This window comes from Gymnoscopelus braueri, assembly GCF_963280865.1.
Source record: "Gymnoscopelus braueri genome assembly, chromosome: 2".
In the NCBI taxonomy this organism is placed as follows: domain Eukaryota; kingdom Metazoa; phylum Chordata; class Actinopteri; order Myctophiformes; family Myctophidae; genus Gymnoscopelus; species Gymnoscopelus braueri.
This window is the reverse complement of record NC_137604.1, coordinates 36,158,413-36,177,280: the sequence shown is the minus strand read 5'-3', so window position 1 is coordinate 36,177,280 and position 18,868 is coordinate 36,158,413. Positions and strand designations below refer to the sequence as shown.

Below are 18,868 nucleotides of genomic sequence, written 5' to 3'. Positions count from 1 at the left end.
ATATATATATATACACACTTCATTATGAAAGAACTGGCAAGTTTTAGACATGATTAGACATCACCTCTTTGAGAAAATAAATACCAGCATATATTAGTAAAAATGTAAGCTATGTCCATCAATAATACATTAATGCATATAAACTATCCCATCTTTTGATACAATAGGGCTGGACTGGGACAGAAATACAGCCCTGCATTTAATGTCTTGACTGGACCACTTCCGATGTCAGCCAAAGACATTGCGTGACTAAAACTTCCAGATTCAGAGCTTGTGAAAACTCCAAAGTGGCACTCCTCGGAGTGCATATCTCAGCTAGGGCTGTGGAAAATGTTAGTTGCATCAAATAGGACCCAAGGAGGCTTCTCTACAGCATACAGTTCAACTTTTCACATGGCAGAAGTGAAAGTGCTTCAGGGGGTGTGCTCTATAGAGGGCCCTTAACACACAACAGCGATTCCAATTTGGGGTTGATTGAATTTTATGATCATGATATGGCATTTTTTTCCATAGAAATAGCTCAAATTCCAAAGAAAATGTCAAATTCTACAATACTTGTGTGGACATTTGGCTAAAATATAATCTCCCCCTGGCCTATTCAGCCTGGTGGAGATAATTATGTACAGTTTCAGAAGCCACACCTTATATTTTAATATGAAATATTTTATATTGGAGGTCCACTGTCATGTTATGGGACCACGCTGCACATCTCAGTCAGTACTTGTCAGGAGCACAACATCTCAAAGACCAGGTTTGCTAAAGCTTTTATAGTCCACATGGCAACAAATATTTGACCCTGTCGGCATGAGGTGAACTTATGAAACTGCTGTCAGCAGTGCATGCTGGTTACAGGTGCTAATACATAATGGTGGACTATAATTGGAAGGTTATGTGTAGGCATGCTGCAGCCTCTGAGAGAGGTGTGGGATGTAAGATTGGTCTTAGAGTATTTCTTTTGTTGTTGTGGCATTTCATTTGTGGCAACTGGATGGATTGATGTCTGTGAAGAATGTTTCACCAGTTTTATTGTTGTTATTTAACTGGTCACCTAGCACAACATATAGTAGACAAAGGCATAAAATGGATTCAAACGTACATAATCATAAGACCCCTGATTCCTCCCCAGAGAGTAGCTACACTCAGTAGCCATGAGTGTAGCCATGCATGTATCAATCAATTTTTGGCAATTTGTGCATAAAGTATATATCATGCAGGTCCAGTGTATTTTATTGTCTATTTACAGTTTCTGCCATATTAATACTGTACATAAACCTAGAACCACTAATGGCTTCACCTTTAGATTTAGCTTTTGTTTAAATCTTCTCCATAGTCATTGAAACATTACTGAAATGACCTCAATAATTAAATCAATACAAACTCATGGAAATTAGAATTTGGTTGGTAAATTATTGTTTTCTCATTAGGGACTATTTTTGTTTACACTTTTCAAATCAATGCACACTTTAAAATGCATTTAAAACGCAATAATATATATTTGACAAAAATAAAGGCACAATAAAGTTCAGTGTGTTGGATTACCTATCTCAATCTAATTTCAAGTCTCTGTTGATTTTCATGCTTTACTGAAATTAATTAAATCCAATGGCTTCCTAGAAAATCAAACAAATCAAGGTACGCTTTGGCAGCTGTTCTTCTCACATGCTGCTCTGCAAACTGTTCCCACATCTCACGAAGCCTCTCACACTGCCAGGTTTAATGTTAAGGTCCCTGAGCAGAGGGCTAAGGGTGTCCCAAATTAGCCAGGATGCCAAGGAACGTGGGGCAGTTGCCTTGGCAGGGTGCCAATGGGTGTTGCTAGGGGTAGGTTAGGTTTCTACAGCGTTGGGCCGATTGCATGCTGGCGGTGTGCAGGACGCGTGTGCTGGAGCCATCTCTAGCTACTAGAAAATTACCCCCTCCCTCTTTCACACCACACACGCACGCACGCACGCACGCACGCACGCACGCACGCACGCACACACGCACGCACGCACGCACGCACGCACGCACGCACGCACGCACGCACACACACACACACACACACACACACACACACTGAGACTGAGAAAGGACGGAAAGGAAATACATTTTTGGGGGTAGTCCATTTTGTTTCTTTCCCTGTCTTTTTCTGATACATGTCATTCCACATATACATATATATACTGTATATATATATACATATATATGACCCTCTCAAATCCTTGGGCTCCGTCTTAAACCTCTGTGCTATGAGTGCACCCTCCCCCTTTCTTCTTGGATGTCAGGAGAGAGAGAGAGGTGTCATTAGCACCAGCTCTCACTCACCCCATAAAACAACACTCCTCCCACACAAATTGCTACTCTGGCTGGTTCCTATATCATATTGCTGCATGCACACAATGTGTAGACAACAGGCATCTAAAACAAAAACACAAATCTGTCAGGTAGTGTGTGACTTTTTGACAATGTGTGTGTGTGTGTGTGTGTGTGTGTGTGTGTGTGTGTGTGTGTGTGTGTGTGTGTGTGTGTGTGTGTGTGTGTGTGTGTGTGTGTGTGTGTGTGTGTGTGTGTGTGTGTGTGTGTGTGTGTGTGCTTGCATTACTACAGTAGAATTTGAGACCATTTTCCTGGTCCTCACAAGATCAATTATCTTGGAAGGAAGCAGAGAAGATCGCCCAACACCGAACCAGCTGGAGGAAATTCATAAATGACCTTTGCTCCCCAAAGAGCAAAGTCAAGTAAGTCACAAGATAAATTGTTGTTTAGGTTTACAATTAGGAAAGGATTGAGGTTGGGGTTATAGGGTTAGGATTAGACATTTAGAGGTTAGGTTTAAGGGTTGTTGCCTGATCTAGAGTATACTAGATCTGCTATTTTTGGCTTAGGGTTATGGTTAAAAATATGATTAAAAGTAATTCTTTTAGGAAAAATGGCATTCTTAAAATAAAAATGTTGATGTCCTCGCAAGAATAGTAATACAAATGTGTGTGTGTGTGTGTGTGTGTGTGTGTGTGTGTGTGTGTGTGTGTGTGTGTGTGTGTGTGTGTGTGTGTGTGTGTGTGTGTGTGTGTGTGTGTGTGTGTGTGTGTGTGTGTGTGTGTGTGTGTGTGGGAGGGGACATTCCAGCCATTCTTGGTCTTCCTGAGGAAAAGAGGGAAAGCGTCATCCACCCTGCTGACAGCTCCAGGGAGGGAGAGGTACACAGACACCCTGCTGAGGTCACCAACCTTCCACCTTCCATACATCAAAACCTCTACCTCCTATCTAGGACTGTACCAAATTAGATTTATTTAAGGTTTCAAATGAAGATTTGAATGTCTGTCGTCATATTTTATGTTGTAAAAACAAGAAAAGAACAAATAAGTTATCTAATATCAATTCACTGAATAAGAAAATGTTAGCATGATGTTAAAAGCACATGCTGATGCTTAATAATTAAATTAAACTAAAGTGGAGCTTCATGTTTATTTGTATATACCCGTGAATCTGGTAATTACTAGATTACTACTTGCTAGTTCAGTATCATGGTCAGTATGAAGCACCATAGGAGACAGGGAAGTACCATATTAAGCACCATAGAAGACAGGGAAGCACCATAGATGGAGCACCATAGGAAGCATGGGAAGCACCATAGAAGACAGGGAAGCACCATAGGAAGCTCCGTAGAAGATCATGTCAGTATCATGGTTAGTATCATGGTCAGTATCATGGTCAGTATCATGTCAGTATCAGGGTTAGAATCATGTCAGTATCATGGTTAGTATCATTTCAGTATCATGGTTAGTATCATGGTTAGTATCATGTCAGTATCATGTCAGTATCATGGTTAGTATCATATCGGTATCATGTCGGTATCATGGTCAGTATCATGTCAGTATCATGTCAGTATCAGGGTTAGAATCAAGGTCAGTATCATGGTCAGTATCATGTCAGTATCATGTCAGTATCATGTCAGTATCAGGGTTAGAATCATGGTCAGTATCAGGGTTAGAATCATGGTCAGTATCATGTCAGTATCAGGGTTAGAATCATGGTCAGTATCATGGTTAGTATCATGGTCAGTATCATGGTTAGTATCATGGTCAGTATCATGTCAGTATCATGGTCACTATCAACTAAGCACTAAGGATTGAAACTCCACTTTGTGTGTGTCACTGACAACTCATTGAAGAGTAGTAGAAGGCTAAGGTTTGCACAGACAAGTCTTTTTCCCACAACATGAACTTTTACTTCCTCATCTACAGTATGAAAGACTGCCTGTTTTTATCTCATGGGGCCATTAACATAGATTTACTGTGGGAAGGTGTACTTTACTTGTGCACACACACACACACATGCACGCACGCACACATGCGCACGCACACATGCGCACGCACACACACGCGCGCGCACGCACACACACACACACACACACACACACACACACACACACACACACACACACACACACACACACACACACACACACACACACACACACACACACACACACACACACACACTACACTATGCTTGGCTTGTTATGCTGGAAAACATAATGGATCATAAAAGTGCCTCGATTCTCTCACTCTCTCGTCCTTAAAATTGTCAATAAACACACACATCAAACATGTGCCTTTTGCACTCGGTCTAGGAAGCTTTGGTTAGAACATGACAATATGCCAACAGGACTTTTTTTCCACCAACAAAGCTAAATCTACGAACAATACTCATGTATAGTATGTCTGCCATGTAAAACACAACACACAGAATAGCCTTTGGTTTGTTAGTTAAATTGGTCACTGGTTCTCAATGATTCAAGTTTCTTTATTAGGATAAACCCCTTGAGATGTACAATCTCGTTTTCGAGGGGGTCCCAATGTCGGGTCCAGGGACCACCAGGGCAATGGACCCTTTCGGGTCTGTAAATCACCACCCACCATCCCTCCCCACAAGGCACAAGGCCGAACATACAGACACAACTACAATCATACACAGTGTACAGATTTGACTCCATTTGTACACTCTCTGCGTTAAATAAACACTTTTTTTTTTACACCTTTACAGTGTAGGTTGGGGTCACAGGGATACAAAAAATTGTATCAAATGGGGGTCTGTGGCCTAATGCATATCAAACTGGGGATCCTTAAAATTAAAATGGCTGAGAAGCACTGAAATAGACGTTTTTTGGACAGAATCCTATTAAATGGTATATCCATCATTTTGTTCATTCATAAAGCAGTGACATCATCTCATTAAATCCATTCCATAACAACATAGTGGTGGAGAGAAAGAATCACAATGATAGCTTTTTATTTTATTTTGCAAATACAAATTCTTTACAACTCATTGGTCTCAGGGAGCTGCCAACACACACACACAAGCACACACGCACACAAACACGCACACCCACACACACACACACACAAACACGCACACACGCACACGCACACACACACACACACACACACACACACACACACACACACACACACACACACACACACACACACACACACACACTCACAAAGACTCACAGAGCTGCATACTGTACACTTCTGTCAGAAGGTAAGACTTCTAAACTGTACATAAAGCTTTTTACAAAGCAAACTTTCATTTCAAGAATGATCACACACACACACACACACCAAGCATGTTGCTCATTCTGTCCTTCATGTATTCACTCACACCTTCACTCTCTCATTTCATCACTCACTCTGTCACTGTTCAAACATCAAAGCACAGTTCTTTTGTGACTGGTGAAAGTCTCACATTGGCTTCTAAAACGCTCAAATAGTCCAACAGTCATCTCCGCAGCTAGGCAACGAGAGCTTCAGCCACCTGCGAGCGAGCATGGCCCCCGATGGCATCACAAAGAGCCTGGGCAACCAGCAGCTGCTCAAAACTCCACCTCTTTAACCCATCGTGTCTATCTGATAGGATATCTGCTGGCCAGCCTTTTCGATTTTCACCAGTTGCTCTCTGCATAGTCCTCCAAAAGCATAATGTATGCTTTGTCGTTTGCCCGCGAACGGCCGAGAATAGCACCTACAAGCTCACACATCGCGGATGCATTGCGTGAGCTTGTAGGTAAGCCATTCTCTGTCACACGACGAAGTATCAATTGGGCGAAATACCCCACGTCATCAAACCCAGCAACGTGATTGGAGGAAAGAACCTCTCAGTCTGTATCCATTTGACACGGGTTGGTTCCTGCGTCCCGTGCCGCGTGGTACAGCCTCAGGAAGTCCTTGTAGCGCGGCGCGCAGCCAAGCCAGGCTTCGCCGAAATGTACAGAGCCCGTTAGCAGGTGTTCGTCTTCTCCGGGGTGCACGCCACAACGCAGGGGTACGTTGACACGCCCACTCCAGCTCCTCCCTCTAGCCCCACCCCAAGCAAACACCCTGCTCTTCTGACGGAACAACTGACTCAGGGTCACCGCTACGGAGACGTGGTCATGGGTACCTGATGAGGAGGAGGAAACGGAGGAGGATTTGACCACACCTCGGATGACACCACGAGCCGCTGGGGGAAGAAAGAGAAATAGAGGAAATGAAGACAAGAAAGGGGGTATGAGTGAATGAGTACATGTGTGTGTGCGTGCATGCATGCATGGGTCTTTGTGTGTTGTGTGTGTTTACCAAAGTCGCTGGTACACACGGCCATAAGGATCTCTTCATTGGAGCATGGTTTACAGGGAACTGAGAGGGAAACATATGGGACATAGTTTAACCACTTTCATCCTGGCATCCCTATTTTGGGTATGTTATTATAAGCAAACATTTTGAATATTTTCGCCGTGCTACACCGTCGTGCGACACCATCTTCAATGATGAAGTGTAAAGGCTCAAGTGGATAACACTAGTTCTCTCATTCTCCCTCTTGAAGCTGTCTGCTCTCCCTAACCCTCTCCTATTCTCCCTCCTGTGCCCGCGCTCTCTTTGCATGTGTGTGCGATTATGAGAGAGAGACAAAGTGAATGAGGACAGCAGGTGTGGGTAGAAAGGTAATCAGAGTATTATCCTTTGACCCTGTCAGCTATAAAAACAGCTGTCAAACAGCCAGACACAGACGCACATCCCCTCTCATTCTCATTACTTGAGCAGACACAACTCTGTTCTCTGCAAGTCTCCAGACCCTCTTTGCTCACACGGGTGGGCTACCCACAATGCCCTGCTCAGGAGGGGCCCTTGATTGACAGCTGAGAGCTGATTGGCTGACCTCTGGGCTTGACCCCCAACGTGACCTTTTGATTGGCCTGCTTGTTTTCATAAGCCTGATGGAGACGAGAGAGAGTGTGGGAGCTTGGGCCGAGGTGTGGCGGAGACACGGGAGGCAGCGTGTGTAAGAGACAGAGACACAAGGGAGAAAGAAGGAACGAAGTACCTCAGACTCTTTCTCCATCAGCCTTGCCCTTACTCCATTTCAATTAACAGAGAGCCTGCACTGCAACATCCTGAGTGTGAATTTACAAGTCCATTTTTACACTCAGAGAAAGGAAAACACTTAGTGTGTGTCATGAGTGTAAGGCCTTAATGTGACAAGAGGGGTTAAATAGTGAACTGCGTGTCACTCTGTCTTATCATCTAAAGCTAACTCAACCACTGCACTGAACGTTTTATATAAGTAACACAAATTATAATGTCCATAGTATTTTGTCCATGAAGAATGCAGTAACGTTCAGATTTATCAGAATAGAAGTTAAAGTTTCATTCTTAAAGTTGTTGATTGATGACTGATGCCACCCTGTCACTCTTACCTGTGCCGGGGTGTAGGTATGGGTACATGTGTGCTCCAGGCCCCTGGCTGGGCACCAGCTCATATTGGAACGCTGTGATCCTTTTGCTGATGTCGGTGTGGGCCACTGCCTCCACAAAGAGCCCCACCTCTGCCAGCCTGAAGCAATGCACTGTGCCCAGAGCCTGGTCCTTCTCCTCCAGCAGGAGTCTTAGCTCCCCAGCCTGCTCCAGGTAGACCTGGGCCCCCTAGCAGAGCGACAGTAAGGAGAGGGATGCAGTGAGCGCAGGACAACCTTTTAAAGACTAAAAGTCTTTCAACGTTTTACTTGCAAGGAATTTGCCTGAGCATATATATTTAAAAAATATTGTTTGTGTCATGGGTACATCAACACAGAACGCAAATGTTACTGTACGCAGCAATAAAGAGATGTCATTTTTATTCAAAACCAGGTCGATTTTTCTGAGCTCCGCAAATAAAGGCTGAATGAGTCATCAAAATGTTGTTGTTTTTTACCCCTTTTCATGAAACTTAAACAAACCAGATGCCCCTGCTTTTGAGGCCTAGACAGTCTTCAGATAGACCCCCCCCCCATGTTAATGTGTTAATATTGAGTTTTGTACCCTACCTGGGAGTCTGTGCGAGGCTTGATGCAGGCATGGAGGCTTGGCAAGGCTCCTGATGAGGGCTCTGTGTTGGGTCGTAAGTTGACAATGATGGCCCCCGTGGGGTAGAGCCACTCTAGAGAGCCTTGGGAGCATCGTAGATAGATCTGCTCCACATCTCTACGATGGGACTCATGGCTCAAACCACTGCAGGAAGGAGAAGAGAAGAATGAAGTACAATAGAGAAAAGGAGGGGGGAAGAGAATGCAGGTGACTGAGGAGAGGACACCAAAGAAGGTGGACTTGATTGATTGATTGAATACTTTATTAGTCAGAAATGCAAACAGCGAGGTACAGTCAGACATTTAGGCTAAAAGGATAACACAAAAAAGTCCTAGGGAATTGTTTCCATTGTGGTCCTATGTATTCAATTCATCAACTTAGCATAAAAATAACACAACAATACATATCATCAACAAATATAAAACACTACATGTAAGGAGAAAAGGGAAAAATGTCAGCAGTGAATGTCACCTCCTTTCTATGGGAAATATTGAGTTTGCCCCCCTTTGTGGTCTCCTGATAGATGGATTTTCAGGCCTGTTTTGAAAGTAGCCAGTGATCAAAATATTTTAAGGGGTGGTGTCAGGCATTCCACATTTTATTTGGCAGTAGTAGTAGAATGAGAATGTTACCATGTTTGTTCTATAGATGGGTGGTACCAGATCGATGACAGGAGGATGAGAAGGAGTGCACTTAACCACTTAAACCCCCAGCATCGATGTTGTGGGGAAAGCTTTCGCTGAAAATAGCAGATCGACAAGCTCGGGCTTGTCAATAGGCTATTTTCAGCGAAAGCTTTCCCCACAATAACACAAAACCGAAAATACACTGGTATTGAGCCCTGAGGGACTCCGGTTACCCATATGGGGTTTAGGTGGTTAATTTAACAGATTTTATTTAACAGAATTGGTCATCTGGTAACATTAGGCATATAGCCCGCATTAACGTTCAGAGAAAATGACACAAGTATGTGAAATGTCTAAATGATAAACAGAGAAAACATTTGGGGCCTGGTCTGCGTTCACTTTTCAACAAAACTGGTGCAGCTGTCTCTCGGCACAGATAGGGACACACTGAGAGGGCTCTTATCTCGTCAACAACACCGGGAACGGATTATTAAGATGTTAGAAGTTTGAGCTCGTAAAACTTTACAACACCGAACAAGTGCGAAGTGCAGACCTTCCTATTTTTATGATGTAGGGCTTTTAGAGAGTGATCAAAGGCATCCATATGGCTCTATTTACTCTAGACAAGACGGAGCGGCGGAATTCATACGACCAAGTGGGTGTTTTCTTGCAAGCCTTGGCTATCAATTTTATATATTTTTTTTAGCGACAGGGAGGTTTTAATTTAGCAGGCTATAAATCGTGATGTGTTTGGAGGAGGGGGTAGGCCGCAGGCCTGTAGGTTCAGTGTTTCATTGGAGGGTGATTTTGTAAAAAAAAAAATCTTTTTGGAACGAAATTCTTGGAACCCCTTTTTCACAATCAAACGTGCGCCTGACAGCTTGCCATCTCGCCATGGACAAGAAGAGAGCCGACAAGGTGCATCATTTTAGTTGAAAAAAAAAATCACGTAAGAAGAGTGAGTTTTTTTAGAATGCAGAACTCTGGCTCTAATAAACTCCATCAATGTGCGGTCAAAACTTCTCGCTCTGGTTCCAGCAACAGAGAGGAAAATATGGGAGACTGTGTGACCACAGACAGTGTCTGGCTACCTGACTTCATATAGAAACCATGGATTTAATTGCAATGACTAATCGACTCACTCAAGTGTGGTTCAAAGACAAAAACACCCCAACAATCTACAAATGTAGGCTATTTACCATTTCAATTCATTTTCACGCATACACTTTTTTAATCGCCATTCGCCAAATAAATTCTTCGCGTTCGTAAAACCTGGTAGGCTAAAGGACACAAACTGAGTTCCCAAACACACTCTTTCTAGACATTTAAAAAAAAAGTCTGCGTGATTTGTACTAGGCTGTCTTGGTGTTTTGTCATCATCCTCGACCAGACCTTACCTTCCTCTCCAGCTGCACTGGTCGCTGGAGTATTGTGCCACCGCCCGAGAGAAAAACACAGCAGCGATCCAGTGCGCAACCCACGGCCGCAGCATGCTGCTTTTTATTACAATAATCCCCGAGATCGGTCCACTGCCACGCTTCAGTCACACAAGTGACGTGATCACAGCAGATAAGATATCCAGGCTGTTCGAGAGGTTTTTGGCTACATGGTCAGTTTAATTGAGACGTAAGAGGCTGTTCCATTATTATTCCAAGTGGATAACGGAGCTGAACGCTAGGAGAGAAGAGGACATCCACACTGCTGCTGCTGCTGCGCGCCTGAACTCTGTACTGCAGACGCCCAGGGCGCGTGCCAGCAGCTGACTCTGCTTTGAGTGACACGCGTGCTCTCAAAACCACGCCCATGCAAGTGCTCGCGTGCGTGCGTGCGTGCGTGCGTGTGTGTGTGTGTGTGTGTGTGTGTGTGTGTGTGTGTGTGTGTGTGTGTGTGTGTGTGCGTGTGCGTGTGTGTGTGCAGTGGTGGAAAGTAACTAACATTACTCAAGTACTCCATTGTTTTACTTTAGTTCTACTCCACTACATCTCAGAGGAAAATATTGAACTTTTACTCCGCTACAATTATTTGAAAACTTTAGTTACTAGATACTTTGAAGATTTTGGTTATTATTACAAAACATGCATTAACCACTTCAGCCCCATACTTTGGCTATTTGAAAATAGCTGATCTACAAGCTCACAACGTGTTGCACTGTGAGCTTGTAGATCTGCTATTTTCAAAAGATTTTTATACATGACCAACTTGGGAAAAGGGACATACTGCATAATGAGTAGCCTACTTTTACTTTTGGTACTTTAAGTAGGCTATATTTCGAGTATTTCTACATTGTGGTATTGATACTTTTACTTTTAGAAAATGTCAGTTCTTCTTCCACCACTGTGTGTGTCTGCATGCGTGCGTGTGCGTGTGTGAGAGAGAGAGAGAGAGAGAGAGATTTTAACTGACATGGATATTCTCGGCTTCATAAACAGATGGATCATATTATCACAGTGAAAATTAGAGCTGCATGTCTGACACTGGCATCCTCTTACACTAAAGTTCCTTCTACATTCAATCAACATTCCGTGTCATGCAGTAGCCACTAGTCCAAATGCCAACAGCTACTTATTTCTGGTCTGACCAGGTGCTGGAGGTGCATAATAAAGAAGGCCTACAGTTGGTTGGTCCTATTTGGTAGATCTACTGTAAGTCAATGTTCCCTCTAATTTTTCATCAGTCTGAGCAAACACTTAAACCCCCTGAGCGGTACTTCAGCAACTAACTACTGAGCAACGTCTGACATGTAGGCCTACACTGGATAAACTGTGGTCACGTTGACACCACCTGTCGAACCCTTAGACAATGACAAATTATATGGCTTAATAATCTAATTACAGACATAATTTCAGTTGGTTGACGTTTAATAAAGTGTACTATGCCAGTTACAAGGAAAAATAAGAAATATTGTTTTTGTATGTCCATTCATACATTGACACATCATGTGTCAAGAAGGTTAGCCCTGGCAGGGAAGTGACAGGCTCTATGATGAATAAAAGACTGTCCAGCAGAATATGTTGGCCTATGTAGAAGCATATGTGCCAATATACTGTATGTATGCAATGCATGTAAGAATATGATGTGTGCATTTGGTTAATTCATATCAAATTGGGGGTCAACGTTGAGAATCCCTGTGTTAAACAGTAGAATACAGTTCATTACCATAAAAAAAACACAACGTAAACATTAACTGTGTATTTGATGCCTTTTCAAGCCAAGGTAACTTCTTTGTGTTTAATTTAACCACATGGAATCCCTTTTTCGGGCACGTGTTTTCCAAAAAATGCCAAGGTTGAAGCTTTGTAAGCTTGTAGAGCTGCTGTTTTCACAGCAGACACCATTGTATGAGGATTTATAATAAACCACTAAAACCAGGGCTTTAAAGTAGCCTAAAATCTAATAGGCCTCTCAAATAGGCTACCATATCACACAGACGACCGTGTGAAAGAAAGCCTAACAAATAGTAAGGACCTGACATAATGCAAAGTCACACGTGTGCTCTAGAAATCCTTCTAGTTCCCGGGTGGTTTTCCCGTGAGAAAACAGTCGGAACGGCAAGCATTACTGACGCGCCACATTCCACCGAACAGCTACAGCAATGGAACGCATCTCGAGAAATACTGATAGACGCTACAATCCTAACCCCCCCCCCCCTCTCATGCACACACTCACGCACACGCACACGCCACAACCAACCAACCACACTGCCCCATCTATCTGCTGCATCCTCTCTCTATGTTTGTATCACTTTAGCGATATCATTTTAGGACAGGAAATGTACTAATGCCATATTTTTATTTCATTTTGCAAGCTTGGATCAAATATTTTTGGTGCGCAACTTCGAAGTATCAGGCATATCTCTAACCCCAATCCATAAACCTAAACTCTAAATGCTTAATCCTAACCCATACCTGAATCTTTTCCTAATTGTAAAACTAAAACACCCCAAATAATTTGTAACTGTATAAACAACAGTCTTTCTTGTTAGGACCAGGAAAATTGACCTTACAATGTTTTTTTCTCAAATTCTACTAGTTGTGGGGACATTTGGACCTCTCTCTCTCTCTCTCTCTCACACACTCTCACACACACACACACACACACACACACACACACACACACACACACACACACACACACACACACACACACACACACACACACACACACACACACACACACACACACACACACACACACACACACACACACACACACACACACACACACACACACATTTTTCTTTCACCATATAAAATAAAAGAGCATGCAACACATTCTGTGCAGTTTCAAATTTCATCAGGGTAAAGCAATGGTTCTCAAAGTGGGGTCCAGGGACCCTCAGCAGGGTTCCCTGAGGCCTGTTCCAAATGGACCCTTGCAGGTCTGTAACTCGGAGAGTGCACAAATGGAAAGGGTCCATTTGGTTCCATTTGTGCACTCTCAGAGTTATGGGGTTCCTAGAAATGTAAAAGTACAGTATGAGAACCACTGAATTAGGGTAAAGCAGGCCATAGCTCTATCCCCCCTCCCACCAGCACCTGAAGTATTCACAGAGCAGCAAACGGCCCTCTGACCTGCTTCCCTTATCCTCGTGCCGTCACCTGCGTCTTCTCAAGCGGCCTGACGGGAGGGAACGTTCCGTCTGTCTGTCCACACACTGGGTTCTAATGGAAACACACACACATTCCTCCCTCCCACTCTCCTTTCAACCTTGGCGACCTTTCTTTCCTTGCTGCTCGTGAGTAGCACACTCCTCTCTTTCTCCCGCTGTCTGTCATTCAGAGACGAGCGAGCGCGTGGGAGCGAGCACGCGCGTGCGCACACACATATACACATGCACACACATCATCACTGTTGGAAAATGGGTTTGAAAATGATGAGTGGGAGAGAGGGAATAGAGGAATGGAATGTGTTCCAGGTGAATGCCAGACTTCAGTGACCTCTAAGAGAGACCTTCTCACAAAAACACACCCATGTCTTATCTCTCCGTTATCAGCGGCCACAGCCAGACAACATGCAGTTGTGTGTGTGTGTGTGTGTGTGTGTGTGTGTGTTTGTGTGTGTGTGTGTGTGTGTGACACTGGGCATGTGTGTTTGAGTGTGACCAGAGAGGGCATGCACGTTCCAGGGTCAGGGTCATTTGTTTTGTGTGTGTGTGTGTGTGTGTGTGTGTGTGTGTGTGTGTGTGTGTGTTATCAGGCCTAATCCTTGCACAGAGACAGTGAGTGACAGAGTGTAAACACAGACTGAAGCTCTGTTTATTCGCTCTCATATGGATTCTCCATTAAAGCCCACTCACACTTTATCATGAGGGCAGAGGGGTGAGAATGGGTAAAGTTAAGTAAAGAGGGTTTTACAAGGTAGTCAGTACAGAGTTACATTTAAAAAGGAAAAAAACATGGGTATTCATTCAATGGTATATTTCCTGTGAACCTCGTTATTGACGAGCAATAGCGTAATATGGGAATACAAGTATAAATTATTAAAAGCTATGTGGACATTATTGTGTTGAAAGGCATAAACACTTTATAGGTACATCTGGTTTGGCTCCATCAGATAGCATGGAAGCATGTGAAACTCAACACTGAAAACAAAACTGCAGTGCATCCAATCTGTAAATACCCACTTTTCATCTTTATCATTATCTTGTTATATTGTAATTGTTAGCACAGTCTGCCGAACATGACAACCAACATTCTACTGAGGGACAAATACAAATTACAATGGTAGGGCACTAGTTTAAAAAAAACTAACCACATACACAATGCCAGAGGCTATTATAATACTAATCTTCCACTGGAAATGAAGGGGAGTGTATATCCAACAAGAGAAATCCTGAGAAACTATTGAAAGGTCATGTCCCTGAAGACAGAACCTTATCACTTGTGTTTGTCAGTGAGAAAGAGGGGTGAAAGGGTCTTGGTAGAGACTAGGTGCTAAATAGATGGGATAGTTTTCTCAGACACTGGACTGTACTGCAGAACAGGAGGGGCTTACATGGACCCACTCATCAGAAAGGCAAGGCAAGGCATTTTTATTTGTATAGCACATTTCAACAGGCAAAAGGCAATTCAATGGGCTTTACAAAGCCTACGGTCTTTTTCTGTCTTACCCTGGCCTTAAGTCAGTCCAAGTGGTTCTTCATAGTATACCACACAGAAAAATCCTCATTACTTTAAGTGTTTCTGTACACTTCATTCAGTCAAACTCATTCAGGATATGATTTAGCACGCACGCGCGCGCACACACACACGCACGCACGCACGCACGCACGCACGCACGCACGCACGCACGCACGCACGCACGCACGCACGCACGCACGCACGCACGCACGCACGCACGCACGCACGCACGCACGCACGCACGCACGCACGCACGCACGCACGCACGCACGCACGCACGCACGCACGCACGCACCGCGCGCGCGCGCGCGCGCGCACACGCACACACGATTTATCATAATCCTTAGCGTTTAGGGACATAAGGACATGTGATAAATAGATATTACTTTGAAACAATACAACATGCAGCAAACCTGTGGTGTGTTTCAGGCAGGATTATTTTGTACAGTTGAAATGGTCCCTATCGGAATCGAAGTGTCTTCCAGTGTTTTTCTGTATACTGTTCCACCTCTACAAACTGTGCTGTGGTCAGATTTACAGTAAGGCAAACCGCCTTTCTGATCCCGGAAACACCATGGGGAGATTTGTGGGGAGCGGTCTGTTTACCTTTGAACAGAGAAACCATGCCCTATTCTGTGTGGTAAAATAAACCCTGTGTGTGTGTGTGTGTGTGTGTGTGTGTGTGTGTGTGTGTGTGTGTGTGTGTGTGTGTGTGTGTGTGTGTGTGTGTGTGTGTGTGTGTGTGTGTCTGTGTTTGTTTATGTATCAAAACGGCCTTCTGTAAAATAGACAATTGTTGCTTAGGACCTGTAGAAAGAAAAACAAATGTGTACAGTATGCACTGTGACAGTTTGTGTAAACATGTATTTGATTTCTGCCTGATTGCATCACTCAAAGCTGCTATAAAGCACTGTGATGATTCAGAGGTTAAAAAAGCAACATGCTAATAACATTTTTGCTTCCCATGGCAAACCCAATTTTCATCTTTCAGTTCAGCTTTCTTGAACTTTCACCAGCCATCAACCAATAGCAAATAAGTGTTTAGCTTGTAAACTTGGCTGTCATTGTGTGCCGTTTTCTTAGTGAGTGCTCATGTATAACGAACATCATCCTTAATTTACCAAGATACGCCACCCCATGCTTCGCCACAAGGTATTGGTACACAAATGGTCTCCTAAGTGGGTGTGGTTTCATCTTCCCACCCCCATCCTCTCATATCCCCACTCCATTTGGTGAACTCAAGCCAATAGACCAGGTCAGAATGTTTGTAAACAAACGTGTAGAGCGGAAGTTCCGGGTAGAATGTCAATGGATACTTACACAATATAAAATAAAGTGCCCAGAACAGAAAGTACATTTTGTCAAACTGTGGATATTTAGAACAAAATAATGTAGCCTATTTATAATAGTCAATAACAATATCATGTGTCAAGTGTCCTGTACTTCCAACAAATACGGTTAATGAGGCGCAGTTATGGAGCTAGTTCAGGCCAGGCAACTCAAGGGATTGTGCTAACCGATCAGGTGACTAAGTCACATGCACTCTTCTCCTGGTCGGTGGGTTATAAGTAATGCTCTGCCTACCTGTTCAGTCTGGTTGCGCTCTTCTGCTGCGCTGACGTGCCGACGCTGCTGCTGCTCTGCTGCTGAGATCCTGCCGGATCTGCTGCCTTTGCTTGCCTACGTATGCTGCTGACCATGAATAGTCTCATCCCACCGCCTCCCCGGCATCCACCTGTAGGCTCTGTTTCTAGATCCCTGTGGGGGTCTTTATTCATTCCCTGTAAATGCTATTTGGCATGTAACATTTATTAAAATGTTATTTTTACAGGGAGTGAATGGATTCAGATGCCTGACGCCAAACTATGCTTCCTTATGCTTTCTATATCCATGCTCAAGCTTGCTCAATAAATATATATTCTAATCCAATCCAAGAGTTGTCTGACTGAAATGAATAATACTGCTCCAATGCGATGCTTATCTACCCGGAAATACATTTTTGGTTGTGACGTCATGATGATTTGTGAATATTGTGTGCTTCCGCTCTCCTAAAGGGAAAGGCACCCACCTCACACAGATACAGGAAATCAATCAAAGATTTGTTTACCATTGTCTTGGACTGAATGGACTATGGGCGATTTCCCTGTGAGTCACATTCTGCACTACAAGTTCAGTACAAGATAGGTATTTTTCCTCGGCATGGGATGGTCATTCGCCTGCATTTGCAATGGTCCATGTGCTGAACCTAGACTAATCCTCCCATCTCCTCTCTGTGTCTCCAGGTAGTCAGTTGAAATGGTAGTAGTCTAGTCCTTCTCTCAGCTGTAGAGAGTTGAGGTTCTCTTCCAGTACTCCTCCTGTCATGTCCTGGAGGACAGTAATCATAAGGAACAGACAGATGTATGATGGCAAATATGATCTATAACTTTTGACATCATTTTCATCATCATATCACTATAGGAGAAATGATGAGATAATCACATCCCCAGCCTTTATTTTACTTTATAGCAGAAGAGATCATAAGGTTGCACTCATTGATTAGCTGCCGTATGTTCCCGAGGGATAATATGGTACATGTAGCTGACCAATCAGTACAAATGATAAATGGTGTGAATTTATTCTGAATGTCTTTAATTCCAGCTGGCGTGATTCGATACACAGGGAGTCAAACTATTGCCGGACGTTTGATGGAATGCATTGAAGTCAATGGGAGCTGGGTGGACAAGAAAATGAATAAACACTAGCTGTGATGATCGCGACCTTTGTAAAATAACCGGTTCAGGAAAATGAAAGAAGAAATATCTATATCTAAAGAGCACAGTATTTTGCAGACTGTGCAGTCCGTTTGGTCTGTCATCGCGAGACTCTCAATTAGTGACAGCCTGACAATCAATTATCGTTATGATAGCCCATACTGCCCAATCAGAAACTTACTCTGTGCTGTTTAAATGTGTCAATAAAAGGTATTTAAACAGTGTGCACGCTGAAAATCACATCAGAAAGTGTGTGATATGGCTTCTTTTATTTTCCTAAACTGATTACCCAACAAAGGTCACAATCATTAAAAACTGTTTTTGTTTACATTTTTATCCACCCGGCTCTCATTGACTTCAATGTTTTCCATCTAACTTCCGGCTCCAGTTTGCCTCCCAGTGCGTCAATGGTGCATGCCATAGTGTAGAGTAGAACGTGTCCTTAACTTCTTTAAATAACCTTGTTTCTAGTGGAATATAGCTCTATAGAGCTAAAGGTATCAGTTAAGGCGTATTGTGTTTATAGAGCTAAAAGTATGGGTTAATATATTCTGTGTCGATAGAGTTAAAGGAGTACGTTAAATATCAGCTACACAATCCAGATAAAATGTACAAGGTTCATGTGTTTGCTAATCAGTGGTATGACAATAGGTAGATTCAAGAATGACTGATTGGGTCCAGGTGTGTGTGTGTGTGTGTGTGTGTGTGTGTGTGTGTGTGTGTGTGTGTGTGTGTGTGTGTGTGTGTACACGTGTATGATAGAGACAGAGAGGGAGAATGATTGAGTCCAGGTTTCCTTGTCCTCTGACTGGGTAATTACTGTCCCCAATTCCCATAATTGACCAATTAGGAGCCCCCGTAGGCGGGGTCACTCTACATTTGATGTCTGAATCTTGCTGGGTGATAAATATGCAATTAGCCATTTGTTGCGTGTGCGTGTGCGTGTGCGTGTGCGTGTGTGTGTGTGCATAATGCTGAGTGTTCTGTGTGTCCTATGAGTAAATAAA

The 18,868-nt window shown here is 43.4% G+C and overlaps 2 protein-coding genes across 3 annotated transcripts in view; both read right to left on the bottom strand.

Moving 5' to 3' along the window:
• Positions 1 to 4,808: 4,808 nt before the first annotated feature.
• metrnlb (meteorin like, glial cell differentiation regulator b) lies at positions 4,809 to 10,694 on the bottom strand. Its single transcript, XM_080455323.1, has 5 exons — positions 10,387 to 10,694; positions 8,324 to 8,507; positions 7,718 to 7,943; positions 6,600 to 6,659; positions 4,809 to 6,483 (listed from the first exon to the last, which is right to left on the bottom strand). Exons 1-5 carry the CDS (start codon positions 10,479 to 10,481, stop codon positions 6,140 to 6,142), a joined length of 909 nt encoding a protein of 302 aa, XP_080311449.1. The 5' UTR covers positions 10,482 to 10,694; the 3' UTR covers positions 4,809 to 6,139.
• Positions 10,695 to 15,765: 5,071 nt separating this feature from the next.
• b3gntl1 (UDP-GlcNAc:betaGal beta-1,3-N-acetylglucosaminyltransferase-like 1) overlaps positions 15,766 to 18,868 on the bottom strand; it is a 19,621-nt gene continuing 16,518 nt past the window's right edge. For both annotated transcript variants that reach the window (XM_080455333.1, XM_080455334.1), the window contains one exon: positions 15,766 to 17,475. In XM_080455333.1, coding sequence (XP_080311459.1) covers positions 17,395 to 17,475 — 81 coding nt within the window. In that variant the 3' untranslated portion in view covers positions 15,766 to 17,394. The remainder of the gene's footprint in view (positions 17,476 to 18,868) is intronic.